This window comes from Python bivittatus, unplaced genomic scaffold (assembly GCF_059951505.1).
Source record: "Python bivittatus isolate LINGU-HERP-01145 unplaced genomic scaffold, Pbiv_v1 ctg000840_np1212, whole genome shotgun sequence".
NCBI classification, from domain to species: Eukaryota; Metazoa; Chordata; class Lepidosauria; order Squamata; family Pythonidae; genus Python; species Python bivittatus.
The window spans coordinates 43,555,258-43,569,280 of NW_028277113.1; the positions used below are offsets into that span (position 1 = coordinate 43,555,258).

At 34.5% G+C, this 14,023-nt stretch overlaps 1 protein-coding gene across 3 annotated transcripts in view; it reads right to left on the minus strand.

The window, feature by feature from the left end:
- ATP6V1H (ATPase H+ transporting V1 subunit H) overlaps nucleotides 1–14,023 on the minus strand; it is a 29,784-nt gene that overhangs the window by 8,206 nt on the left and 7,555 nt on the right. For all 3 annotated transcript variants that reach the window (XM_007428219.3, XM_007428217.3, XM_007428218.3), the window contains 10 exons: nucleotides 13,390–13,492; nucleotides 11,270–11,359; nucleotides 9,930–10,043; nucleotides 9,732–9,836; nucleotides 8,669–8,710; nucleotides 6,427–6,524; nucleotides 5,443–5,635; nucleotides 3,960–4,138; nucleotides 1,914–2,039; nucleotides 310–411 (listed from right to left, as the gene is read on the minus strand). In XM_007428219.3, coding sequence (XP_007428281.1) covers nucleotides 310–411; nucleotides 1,914–2,039; nucleotides 3,960–4,138; nucleotides 5,443–5,635; nucleotides 6,427–6,524; nucleotides 8,669–8,710; nucleotides 9,732–9,836; nucleotides 9,930–10,043; nucleotides 11,270–11,359; nucleotides 13,390–13,492 — 1,152 coding nt within the window. The remainder of the gene's footprint in view (nucleotides 1–309; nucleotides 412–1,913; nucleotides 2,040–3,959; nucleotides 4,139–5,442; nucleotides 5,636–6,426; nucleotides 6,525–8,668; nucleotides 8,711–9,731; nucleotides 9,837–9,929; nucleotides 10,044–11,269; nucleotides 11,360–13,389; nucleotides 13,493–14,023) is intronic.

Consider the following 14,023-nt stretch of genomic DNA (forward strand, 5'->3'; position numbering starts at 1 on the left):
CTTTCATAACAAGTATGTTTTGAAGATAAAAAAAGAGATTAGAGGCATGTTTTAATTAATTTTGACTTCCTATGCTATTTTAAATTCTGAAAACCAGTATTATCTTTATTTTCCAATGAAACATTTAGATTATTTTCTACATCCTCAAATAAGCCAAGTAAATACACCTATTTAAAAGCTTAACACAATTAATAGTACAGCTGTTGCAGGCACTTTACACTTGCGCACAATCACACAAAGACTTCCATTTAACATAGAAATTACTGCTATTAAAATTTGAAGCAAATGTAAGATGTAAATTTTCTATACCGTTTTCCTCGAGGATAGTGTCGGACATATTCTCCCACATCATGGGCAGCTACAGCCAAAACCTGAGGATCATCTGATACTTCCAAGAGCTTTGTCAAAACCCTACAATACAATTTTATGTATATAGTAAGATTTTAATTTTCTACAAAGTGCTTGTTTAGATATTTACTTCCAATAAAACCATTCAATGCATATAAGCAGAGTTGAAGAAAAGCTAACCAAGCTAGTGTTACCTAATGATCAGTTCATTGTGGAATATTGTTCTTAAATTATTATCAGTATTCTCCATGCATACTGGAAATTGATACACATCATTTTAATACATTAAATAAAAGTCAACTTATACATTTCCAACTTCTAGACTACATAATTAGAACATTTTTTCTAGATCTTTTGTAGATCAACACAGAATCACTCAACAGTGTGTGCAAAATATTTTGGAGGTGTTTAAAGTTTCCAAAGGACTCTTTCAAATCTGAAACATTTCCAATGAGATTAAAGTGGCCTGTTTTGAGTGAGGATCAGTTGTTTTCAGGGTGAGCCAATTGTCACTACCTCAAAATGTTTCATTCTGAATTTGAAAAGTTCAAATTCAAAATGTTTTACACAAGAGAGTATGACATAGGGTTTTTAAATCTGTAACTAGATCATATACAACATATATTTAGCAAACATGTATTCAGTTTGCAACTCCACTAATCATATGAAAAGAATAAATTCTAATCTTATAAAAATATATCATGACAATATGTTTTAATTATTTTATTCCTCTGAGTACAAATAATGAGGCATATCCTTCAGTGAACTTTGGAACAAACGCATATCATTATTCTTGAAAGCTGGTAATTTGATTCTTGTACAATTAAGCCTGTTGATCAAATACGTATTCAGTTTAAGTTTCAAAGCCAGAAGTCCAAAATACAAATTAAAAAATCAGTTTGAATGGATAATGCAAATCTCTAAAATACTTTAGCTTCACTGAAGACATGTGCTATATTCAGATGGCACACACATATGCTTGGTGCTGATTTTTTTAAAAAAATTCATTTGCATAGAGATTCCATGAACCCCACACTAGCTCATTCTAAAATCTTCAATAGTTGCCATATGTTTCCTGAAAATAAGTGTCAAATATGTTTACGTCTACATATGTTTGCCTCTCTAGAGTTCCATCCCTTCCACTTAAATTAAGTGTTAAGGGTATCACAAACACATTTGTACCACCTTATAACACAGAAACTATAAATTAATAATCTTGTTGTAAAGTACACATCTGAAAGCAGTAAATGTGTTATTTGCTCTTTCACAATTACAAATGCATGGTTTAAAAACAGAAGAGTTCCAGTAGGAATGCCAAAGACATTTTTCTTAAAAAAAAAAAAAGGGGGGGGAAGGCTGCAATCCAAACAACCACATTTTTTAGATTACAACTTCCCCCTATATTTTGTTTGTTTGTTTAAAGAGGAAGAGTTTTCTTGAAATGAAATTTAAATTTCTTCATGTTGCAAGATGTTTTAAATACAATTTTCAGCATTTTGAACAACACATCCAATGCAATTGTTAAGGAAAAAATGGAGAGGAAGGAGGGAATCAGAGGAACTTACTTCAACAGTTCATAATTCTTTTCATTTAATCTTACAGCATTCTCCCGCCAGAATTTCTCAGATTTGTGCACAGGACTCCATTCTAGTCTTCCTGACCTAAGCTCAGAACCATATTCATCAAACGAACTGCAGAAAAATTGAAGATGAATTTAGGAACAAATTTACTGCTTGAGAATGATACACAATGCCCTATTGCTTTTGTTACCTCTGATCTGAACAGCTGCACATTCCTAATCTTAAATACTAGACTAATTCAACAAAATATTGTTTTCATATTTACTGGTTACCCTAGAGAATATTTTAAAAGTATTGGCTGTCATCCTCATTATGCTGAAAGTATAAAATGGGTAAGGGGATGTTTACTCAAATGATATGCTTATCCCACTATTGCCCTGTTTTGGTTTCATATCCATAGATTTGTTAATATATTACAAATATCAATACAATTTAAAGATATGAATATACAATTCTCTTAAATTATATAGCATAAATATTGAATATTGCTCTATCAGGAATTAAGAATTAATAAGCATGCCCCCCCCCAAAAAAACCAAATTACTCTTCAATATTGAAAAGACAGTATGATCCCAGATTGGCAGTCTTGGGTCAGTGATATGTGTTCCCTTTTGTTTATGAACTGGCTCTCTATCAATGTAATAGAAAGACTGGCCAATATTATTCCAGTGATTAAGATTTAATGGTGTATTCAAAATTAGGTTGAATGATTTCTTACATCCAACATGCTTTGTAGCTTGTCTTTTATGCTTTTCCTCTGTTTTTGTGTCCACCCCCCCATTTTTTTACCTTTATTTTAAACCAAATTAAAAAATAATATTTTGCTGTTTCTAATACCAAAAAGAAACTGCTATCCTTGTTAAAATTGTTTCTCCTCCTGTCTCAGTAATTTTACAATTTGGCCAGATAGCACTTTAAAGAAAGCAAGTAGCATCCAAGTATTATTCGGGACAGACATCAATACAATTTGTACTATTTCTTATGTGAAATCCACCATGTATTTTAGATAGCTCTGAATATTCCAGGTTTCTGGACAGCTGTGCCAGGATATATACTATAAGTTCCCAAAATCTCAGTTTTAAATGCTGGTGCACCTATATTTGAACAATGTAGATAACAAAGGTAATCTTAAGGTTACCCTAAAAGGTAAAGATAAATAAGGACTGGAGATTTCGCATTAATTTAATCTTCACTGGTTCTTAAAAAGTAGGCATTTTTCTTCTTGTGAATTGGTCATATCACATAACTTATGGGAAAGTGAACCAAAACCCTTTTGTCCAATATTTCCAGTGTTTCATTTTTAAAGTGGTGGTAATGTTATTGAGAAATGTCAGATTCAACATTCTTTGTTCCAAGAGACTGTTGTAATGGGATAACGCTTTCCTTATTCTTTAAAATATGGACTTAAGCACTATGAAATTCACTCATTACCCAAGTCTCAACCAGAAAATGTACATTTAAACTTAAGAAGAGTTAACTGTGTACATGCCTTTCCTTTTTATAAGATTTTAAGACAATAAATAAGTAGATGCATGTGGCATATTTAGAAGAACGCATTATCCTTGTCTGAATACAAAAGTGATTTCAATTTCTTAAAAATATGTATTTTATCTGTTGCATGAGATTGTTCATTCAGCCTATAATCTAAAAGGCTCTGTTGCATAGTCTTTATTAATGCTACATTATTTTGGTGTTATTTGATATAATGAGGGGTCTAACTGAAAGCCTACTTGTGGTAGCAGTGACAAATGATAACCATCAGATAATTTTTATAACTTTTTGACTTTTAAGTACAAACCATCTGAGAGTACAAATTATCAGAAGAGGTTTTTAAAATCCTGCTTAATTTTAAGGACTCTCAAAATGATTTCCTGCAAAGTTTTTAGAAACAGCATTTTTAGATTAACTATTTCCTTAATGTCTAGACTTCTATCTGATCACGACCAATGGTTTGGTGAGGAAAGAGTTTTAACTAAAGGCTGGCCAATACTGTTACTATGCCATTTTTAAGATTCTAAATGCAAAGTTTACCTGAGGTCCTGGACACTCTCCCCAAGTTTGTCCAACAGAAATTTTATATCCTCACTTATATCTTCATCATCATATTTCTGTTGCTCCAAATTTTCTAGTTGCTTCAGTACTTTGCACTGGATCATAGCAAGAGCATATTCTTGGCGGGTTTCTCTTTCAGTAGACTTTTCTAGAAAATTCTAGGGAAAAAAGATAAAAGGACTTTTTAAAATCCCACCTATCATTAATGAAAAATATATTGTTTTGTGATTTCTGCCCATATATTTTTAGTATGTATTAACACCACTAAGCTGTTCCTTCCAGTAAGCTTACTAGCACTCTTTTACAAGTTTTTAATCAAGATGATACCATTAACAACAGCCAAGAAAACAAACAAAAGGATCATCATACAAATCAACCCAGAGTTCTCACTGAAGGCAAAATGACCAGGCTCAAATTACCTTACTTCAGACACATAATCTTAAGACCTAGCTCTCTGGAGAAGGCTCTAATGCTGGGATGGATGAAAGGAAAGAGAAGAGAATGACCAGCAGCAAAGTGGATGGATACAGTTTCAGTGGCGATGAGTGTAACATTAGAAATTTTGAAGGACCAGGTTAGGAACAGTTCTCATCTGTTACATGGAGAAAAATGTATCTAAGGGGTCGCACTAAGAGTCAACACCAACTTGATGGCACATAATCAATCAGTCACCATTAACTACATTGGCTCAGACACTGTCAGCTTCTCTAAAACAATGTAGAGAGAGAAAGTGGTATCCAATGGCTTTTTTCTATCAGAATTCTTTCAGTAGAATCAGAAAATGGAGATTCCCTTTTTTTTTCTGTAGCTACTGAAACACCCCCAAATTCTACTTTGGAGTAATGGTCTGTCCTTGCCTGTGAAAGTTGCATGAAGGGAAGTTGATTCTGAGTGTGGAGGTACAGTGGGCTGCACTTAAGACCATGTGATTAGTAAAACACTAGTGTTGGCAATCTAAGCACCAAACAATAGGTACACAGGCTTTCCAGATAAAGGCATACTTGGCTTCACAACTTTCAAACCTGAAAATATTAAGGCAAAACGGTTTTTATAATGTACTTTTTATATTTTTCCTTGAGAGAGACCATGGTAGATATGACATTTGCCATGTTCTTTAATGCTGCACCTCCATTTTCTTTTTGACTCATAATCAATGCAAGTCCAATTCAAGACAATGGCAATGACCTCTCCTATAGTTCCCCTAACCCAGATTGGGACTCCTGGTCCCAAAATAAGCATTGCCAACAAATAGGCCCCTCCCAGACATAGGGCCCTAATATGAATCAAAACTACAGCAAAGGACAAACAATTGAGATCCCTCTAGTTCCAAGGCCTATTCCAATTCACAGTACCCCATGTCAGCTACTACTTAAAGAGAAAACAGTCAAACAACACCAAGATACAATGTAAAAAAAAAAGTACACAACCAGTTTCATGTAGTTAATGTGCTTCATTCACTCACCCGAAATGCTGCCAGAATGATCCTGGTTACTTTCTCTTTTACAGACTCTTGAAGGATGTCAGATAAAACTGGAACAATATTGTAACGCCGCAAATGCTCACACATTTGAGGACTGAAGGCCAAGAGCCAGACAGAGAAAATCATCTGATACTGTAGCTGGAAACCACATTTGTTACTCAATACTCCCATTATACTGGAGGGGAAAAAAAGATATATAGAAAATATAATTTCTTTCTGATCAGTCTGTATTTTGAACTGTCCTCATTCCCAAGATCTTTAAAAGCTGATCTTTAAAAAAAAAAAAAAAGTAGGGGAAAATCATGTGGAGTCTGATTTTTAGAATTCTTTTAAACCCCTTTACAGCAATGGCCATAGGAGGCATCTGTATTTTCTTCTGGGTAATGAAGTAACATGTTCCATGTGTGTGTGTACATGTACTTTCTTTCTCCTGAAAGCCACAACTATTATTAGTTCCACTGCTGAACTGCACTTATAGAATATTTTTATTGAACATTCAACTGAGCATGTGTTCCTTTAACTTAAGTGTCCTGCACCAAATCCTCAGCATTCAATGAGATTTAATCCAAGTTTACCGTGAGCAGAATAGCAATTTTAAATGAATTTAGATTTACGTTTATAACCTATCATGCCAGTGCACTTGTCCATAATATAATAAGCAATTCCCTTTATTCTTTTAAGTACAATCCTCTGCTTATTCACAGAGAATATCTCTTTGTCCCTGTGAGCTCTCCATACACCCTTTTGTAATGCCTACAGTTTTGCTCTTGAAGCTTTTCATTTTCCCTTATCAATATAAAATGTGTTCTTTAATCCCCTTACTGAATAACAATGCCAAGAATTTTTTAAAAGACATTTTAAAAGACATTACAATTATATATTGTTCTAAGTCAGACATTAAATATGCCCCAAGAAGATAGCCCACTAAAACAGCAGATATTGATATTTTTTCTTACAAATACTTACCAGTTTACTCCATCTGATTCTACCCATGCAAAACGGTATTCATTGACCCTGAGCATCAGCTGTAAACACCCAGCAACGCATTGGACATATTGTGAACTCTGCATGAAAGAAGAATACACATCCCCCAAAATATGTAGTACTACAGTGTGAAGCAATATTGAAAAATATTATTATAAGTAAGAAGTCTCCAATTATTCATCAATCCTGAAAGCAGAACTGGCCCATTACTAGAAATGCTATTTTCAAGTTGGATAATGCCCAGTTAGAAAAACAAAACAAAATGTTCATTCTAATTCACCAAATATATAAAGTTTTTCATCAGTTTATTAGGACTTTGAGTTAAGTGCACAATAACTTTCTCAATATTAGATTCTTAGGTAAGTGTCAGTATCTTTTTGGACTGCAGCTTTCTACAGTATATATGGACAATACATGTTAAGAACATTGTGTTGTATTTCTACAAACTCCTACAATTTATCCAAATTAATTTATGAGATTTATTGAAAAAATACCCCTTTTATCTAACAGAGGGTGTAAGGCCAATCTTTTCAAAACAATTAATGGAGTAACAACACTGAAAGCACATCCTGTGCTGATTAAAATATTAATGTTTGAAATTAAATATAAACAAATAGCCCAAGCCAGTAATGAACGCAGATTACTTTCACTCTCTTTCATACCTTTATATAAAGAGTATAATAACAAAAAGCTGGTGCCATAAAACACTTAAACCAAGATAGATTATGATTTCAGAAGCAAATTATCAGAACTAAGGGCATTAGTTCCTTTCTAAGACTGAATCCAATCGAGTAAAAAAGTACCAGATCTGTTCCAAAGTTGAACCTGCATAATCTTGCATGCCTACTTCAAAGCAACAACTGGTTCACAAATGTTCAGTATACAACAAAGCAAGCTTCCTACATTGTTTCCAAGGAACACCTAGCAAGTAGTCATGTAGCACCTTTCATGTAAAAATAACCCACACGGATATGATGGACAGTATCTTCCTTTGCAACAAGGAAGCTGGGCAAAAGCATCTCAACCTATATAACCATAGCAGAATATTTCTTAATTATTATTCATGCTTTTCCTACAGTTAGATTCCAATGTAGGGGAAAAGTGTATATAGTAGATCCAATGCATTTGTTTTTGTGAATGAACACTTAAAATGAAGCTATAATGTCTGAAAACAGTCGATCAGCCTTGTAATATCACATAAGTACTGTATTAGAAAATCTGGTCAGCTGATAAACAATTCTGTTTATTCATCTATGCACACACAAAAACATACTCAGCAGGTTATTGAAGAATCCATCAAAATTCCAACTTTTCTTCTGATTTTCTTTTAACTAGTAATCATATCTAGGGTCAAAAAGCCCCCTCAAAGTACCTAATTGTGTAATCCCTTTATTAGGACTACCAAAAAAGAACATGGGTATTCAAACTGTTGAGTTTTCCAGAAATTTATCAAACATGACCTATGGAAGGATATGCTTGAGATTCTTCAGAGGGAAATAGAGTGAATGAAGTCTCCCTATTAATCCGTTTTCCATTTGATTCCAAAATGTCCCAGTTGCTGCCTCTACAGGGATGCCATGTCCAAGACTTGAAAGCCAAGTGGGGCTCTCTCACTGGGTTGCTATCTCCACTACAGCTGGTTACTCACTAATGGTTATCACCATGCCGTTCCAGCATTCTCTTGTGACTTTTTACACAGAAGTCACTACCAAGGCAACTTAACATTTGCTACAGCCTCTCTTGTAGCCTGAGGATGCCAGCATTTTAGCTGGTCCCAGTTCTCAATAGAACATGCAATTCTCCAACTATTGACAAGCCCTCCTCTTCAACAAAACTGACTCAGGAGCTATGTATAATCCAAAGATGATATCTCAAAAACCCCAGTGCTACTACATTGGATCCTTAGATTCTCTGAGCTAACAGTCTTGCTTTACAAATTCTGACTCATAGGTCTCCAGCAGGAACACTTAAGCAGACACCTCACTGAGAAGGAGCCTCAGATTCATGAACTAGTAAGATTTTAGAGTAAAAAGTTTCAACTCTCAGAGTTGAAAAGAGAATTCAAATAAGTATTATTTTAAGAGCTTCCTACTAAGCAATATTTCAGTATATCCTACTGAAAACCAGACTAGCTTTGTTATTGCTACCAATCAGCACTAAGGTTTAACCCAGACCCAGCCTATATTCTGAGAGAAATATTAAGAACTTATCTTTATGTACTTACATCAGTTCCAGGTTCATTAGCACTTCCAATACCACGTAATTTCTAGCATAAAAGAAAAAAGTTATATTCTTGGAATCATTTAGGAAAATTTTACATAGATTTAAAAAACTATAGAAACATAAAAGAAAAAGTAGGATAAGAAAGAAAATATAAAAGGGCAAAAGAAAAAGTGAAAGCTAATAGAAAGAAAAGAAAGATAACTAAAGAAGTGACTTCCAATGTTTGCAGTAGTTACAAACATAACAAGTTATATTCTAAAGACTCGTAACAAATAATCCTGTTACAATGTTACATGAAGAGCTTGGACCTAGTTTTAACAGAGACAGCTGGCAAAATATACAACTGATCTTTTATTTTCCTGCACTTGATACTTCTGAACATCCATCTATCATCAATTTTGCATAATCACACATCTGGGATAACAGAGTTGGTAATGTTACAGACTAAGAGGTTGGCTATGGCATCCCCTTTTTATTCTATTCTCTTGCTTGGACTTTTTAAACTGAAAATATCCACAAAAATACCAAGAATTCAGTCAAGTTCATGACATTTGCACTTCGGGAATATATTTAGATATTCCGAAATCTCCAGCTTCGTTTCATTAATCAATAGAACAGAAGTTTACACGTTTCTATAGAGCTTGCTGCCACAGTGAAATATAATCACGAGTTCTCCTCTCTGTGTTGTTACACGCCCACTAACTTTTCCTGGCATAAAAGCTGATGAGAAACTGCCCAGTTTTGCGACACTGCCTAGTGGTACTCCAGATGACATTGATTAGTTTCACACACCTTCCTCTTCATGGAAGACCAGCAACACAGTGATACATAACTTTTTCTGTGCCTTCTTACTATAAAGCAAAGGACGCCTCCATACACCCCATGGTGACTGGCTTTATTGAAGCCCAGTGAATAAGGTGTTTGTCTCCTCATCAATTAAAAAAGGAAGTGACATAATTCCACCAATATATTAGATGCAGCACAGAATAGCAAAATAATTTCTGTTAAGACTATTTAATTCAAGTAAGTTAATTTACAGATATTTTAAGTATGACGGTATATACCTGTGAACTAAGCTGAGTTTTAATCCAATTGAAGTAATAATTTAAGTCACTGCCTTCCATCAGTTCTCGTCCCCAAGCTGCTAGCTTAGCAATAATTCTGGCAGCCTGAAAAATAATGCAGAAAACAGAACTTCAGTTCTTTCTAGAAGAACGCAGCTACCTTGCAAATTCAGGGTTTTTGACTGATTGAAAGCCTACCATATGCACAGTAAAAAGATCCTGACGATTCAACATTGGCAGGAAATAGGACCATGCAGTGTTCTTGTCCCGCTTTGCATAGTCAAAGAAAATACAAACACGCTGGTGATTCTCCTGTTAAAAGGAAAAGAACAAGTTTATTATTGATACCAGAGTGGAAGGATTGTGACCTGCTTATATAACATTATAATTCAAAATGGTGCCAGCAAAATAAGCAATGCATACGTAACACATGCACAGAATTACATTTTGATGTTCATCCTGCAAACGGTGCTGTGATTAGGTGATGGGAGAAAAACTAGAAATCAAAGCTGATGATAACGCACCATACATTATCAAAACTTCCTGTGGTTCGCTTGCCACTTATAGGTCCCTTGCTATTGCAATGTATTCCATTATCACAGCGCTTAAAATGATCTACATTAAAGAGGCATACAAAAGTGCTGGAAGGAAAAACAGAGCCCTCCCCCCCAAAAAGAATTTAATGTTTTGATAAAATTACATACTATGAAAAATGGAAATGATTGAGATATTTAATACAGTCAAAATATAAAAACAATTTTCTAAGTTAAATTACAAGACAGAAACTTCATTGGAATAAAACCTAGGAATATAATGGCACCTTTATTAATTCTGAGGCTATAAAAACATTAAATAAGCACTTAATTGTTTTATTGGATTCAACCAAAGAGAAGGAATTGATGAAGCAAAACTGATCTAGTATCTCTGGCCACTTGTACCAGAAGTGAAGGTGGTTATGTGGAAGGTGAGGACAGTTAATATTTCCAGGTTATTATCACCTTATACTATGCCTGGAAAGCTACTGGTAATAAGATCTTTTAACACAGGTATGGCATACTGGGTAGCAGCCTAGTTCTGCATTGTGCTCCAATCAAAGCTTCCAGATCCAAATAATTTTGAAGCACCTCCCATAGGCATTAGCCATAACTGCCAGCTGGATGGGTTAGAAGGTTGAAGTCCATAACATCTGGAGGATGCTAGGTTGCCTACCCTTTATTGTATAGGATGATAAAAAGAGAAGCAGCTTAACAATTAGATTCATCTTCCTTCTGAACATTCTGCAAATAGATCAATTCATGTATTATTTATTACAGACATTTCAAGATGTAAATATAATCATGCCACATTGTAAAAAATGGCTCAGGTATTCTTAGTACATTAAGTGGACACACAAACTAACAGATCCTATTCTGCTAGTTTATAAGTGTATTCTGCCAGCATTACTGGGAAACTGGATATCAAATAAAAAGCCAGCTATACTGAAATAAGAAACCTACAAATCAATAAATGTTAATCATGAAAATAGTTAATGAACGTACCTGCAGCATATCATCAATCATAGTTAAAATGTACTGAACTGTCTGTTCCTTGGAGATATGAGTCATCAGACTTATGAATGTTTTAGCACACTAGGGAAAAAAGAAAGTATTAGAAGCTGTTTCCAATCTCATTTTACTGTGCAATTCTGCAAGCATAGGCTATGTGGCAAACATCAAAAATTGTTGTATCAGAACATTCACATGTATTGAGTATGCTGGAATGCCTTCACCACACATACTATTATTGCACAAACTCCATTCACTCACTGAAACAACTGGACTTCATATTGAGGAGCAACAATAGCTTCCTTCTTCTCTCCAATATAGAAAAAAATGCTGCCTGTAATATGCATTCTGTGACTTCTAATTCAAATTCAGAGATACTGACACAGTTATTCAGAGTAATATTTGCTTTTTGTGAGGAATAGCAGATCTTTTGGAAGGAGAAAGAGAGAAGCTCCCTCACCATTTGGTTGCAAATAACTTTAATTTCCCCTAAAGTACTTATATAGGTTGAACCACACTAACGAAATTAAAATATGCTGAAATGCCAACCTGATTTTCAAAAGTAACTCAGGAAAAAAAAAATTAAAGTTATTTGCAACCAAGTGGTGAGGGAGCTTCTCTCTTTCTCCTTCCAAAAGATCAGTACTATGACAGCTGAACGTTAACACAAACAAGCTTGCGCTTATACACACAATTATATTAACATGGAAATTTTTTCAAACAGCATCCTAAATGGATTTTACAGGCTACTGGAGAATACCAAAACTACCTTAAATAAATAGAACTATGAATATATGGACACCCATGCAAAGGAGTCTTCTTGATACCTCTCACCTATGCTGTCCTCCACAAGCTTTCCTAGAGTACTCATATAAGTTTCACTAAAGTGGGGGAGAAGGGAAAAGAAAATATCCATCTAGATTCCTTTACATGAAGTAATCATGTCCATAAGGAGTGCACAAAATGTTACATTTCAGATTCTAAACAGCTGTTCTGACCTTATAAAAATGTTTGAACACTCTTCCAGTGAAATGTTTCAAACTCAAAACAGTACTGTCTTGAGTTTGGGCCATTTTGAGTTTGTAGTATTTTCTATAAGGTCAGAACATCTGTTTCTAACTTATGTAAGAACATTTTGAATTCAAAACAGACCATTTCAAGCTTAAAATATTTTTTTTTATTTGAAATGTTCTACACAGAATGGCCATAGTTCTGCTGTTGATGACACACCAGCACATATGACAAATAAAGTAACTATCTATTTGGCCTAGCATAGCTATTACAGAGTACAAAATGAGTGTGTAGCTTCAGCTTCACTATGCAGCCTAAAATAGTGTGACATGATCAGCAGACTTTTGTTAACAGTCTTATTATGAATCCTGCTGGCATAATTGGTGGTAGAAAGTGCTAAAAGTGTAAATTCACATACATATGACTGTAACATCAAATAAGTGATTTCAGTGAAATGAAACATTTGTCACAAATTAAGCATCATATATACCAGCTGCAAGCAATCAGATTATTCTATACAATTTGATCTTCAGTGCCCACTAGCACGGCCAATGGTATGGGACTATAGAATGTATAGCCTAAACAACAGAGGACACCAGATTTCCTTTCCCTGATAATCAACTTTTTCATGAAAATTCAAAAGTCCTAATGGAAACAGTTCATGCATCACCTATCAATTACTAACTGCCAAAATATCTATCAGTGACATGCACAGATGTGTAATTTATCTTCTATAAACCCACATCAAATAACAAAATGTGAATACTATTTCAGGAGTGATTATTAGTAATGGCAAACAATTATAGAAGAGCATCCAGCTAAACATATTGTATTGCTGAATAGCTTTATGATGGACAAACACCACAGAAGTCAACAGGATTTGTTCCTAATTTAAGGAGTTATTAACTGCTATTCCCTGGAGAGTACCTGTAGCTCATGGGCACACACTTTTTAAAACTGTCAAAGTAACTTTGTAAGTAGTTTGGAAAAGACCTGACTATCTCATACAAGAACAGGTCTATAAACCTTTCCAAACCAAAATGGTGATAGCCAAAACTATTCAGAACACTGAATAATTATTTGCCCCATAGAAACTGTATTACCTGGTTGCCTTCTGTTTGGATTAATTCTTGCTTTTCTTCTGGGCTCCGTTTTTGTTCAAATCTTTGAATGAATTCACAGTCTTCTCCTGAAATCATTAGCCCTCTGCAAAGGAAAAAAAGACTTTTTTAAGCACTTCTGCCCCAGAATTCCTACAATTCCTTATAAAGTCATTTATATTCCCAAGCATAAATATGAAACCATGAATTGGGTGGGCAATCTTGGTCGCAAAGTATTACCTCATAAAGGAAAGGTATTTCTGACAAATGAAATGCCTCTTTAAGATAATGATTTTGGAAAGCTGCAAAGAATTGTTTTAACAAACCTAAGATCACAGAATTTTTTTACTCCCCTACCACTACAGTAACTAAATGAAGGGAAATGCCAGATGTTCAAACTACTTTTTAAAAAAGGCCAAGGAAGAAGAGACATTACTGCTGATGCACATTGGATAGCTAAGAGGGTGAATGAATGAATGAATGAATGAATGAATGAATGAATGAATGAATGAGTGTGTGTGTGTGTGTGTGTGTATGTGAATGTGTTCGTTCATTCATTCTTAGGAAAATAAGGATCCCAGAACAGTTCACTGCCTCATAAGAAACAAATACACAGGACAAGAAGCCACAATTCAGA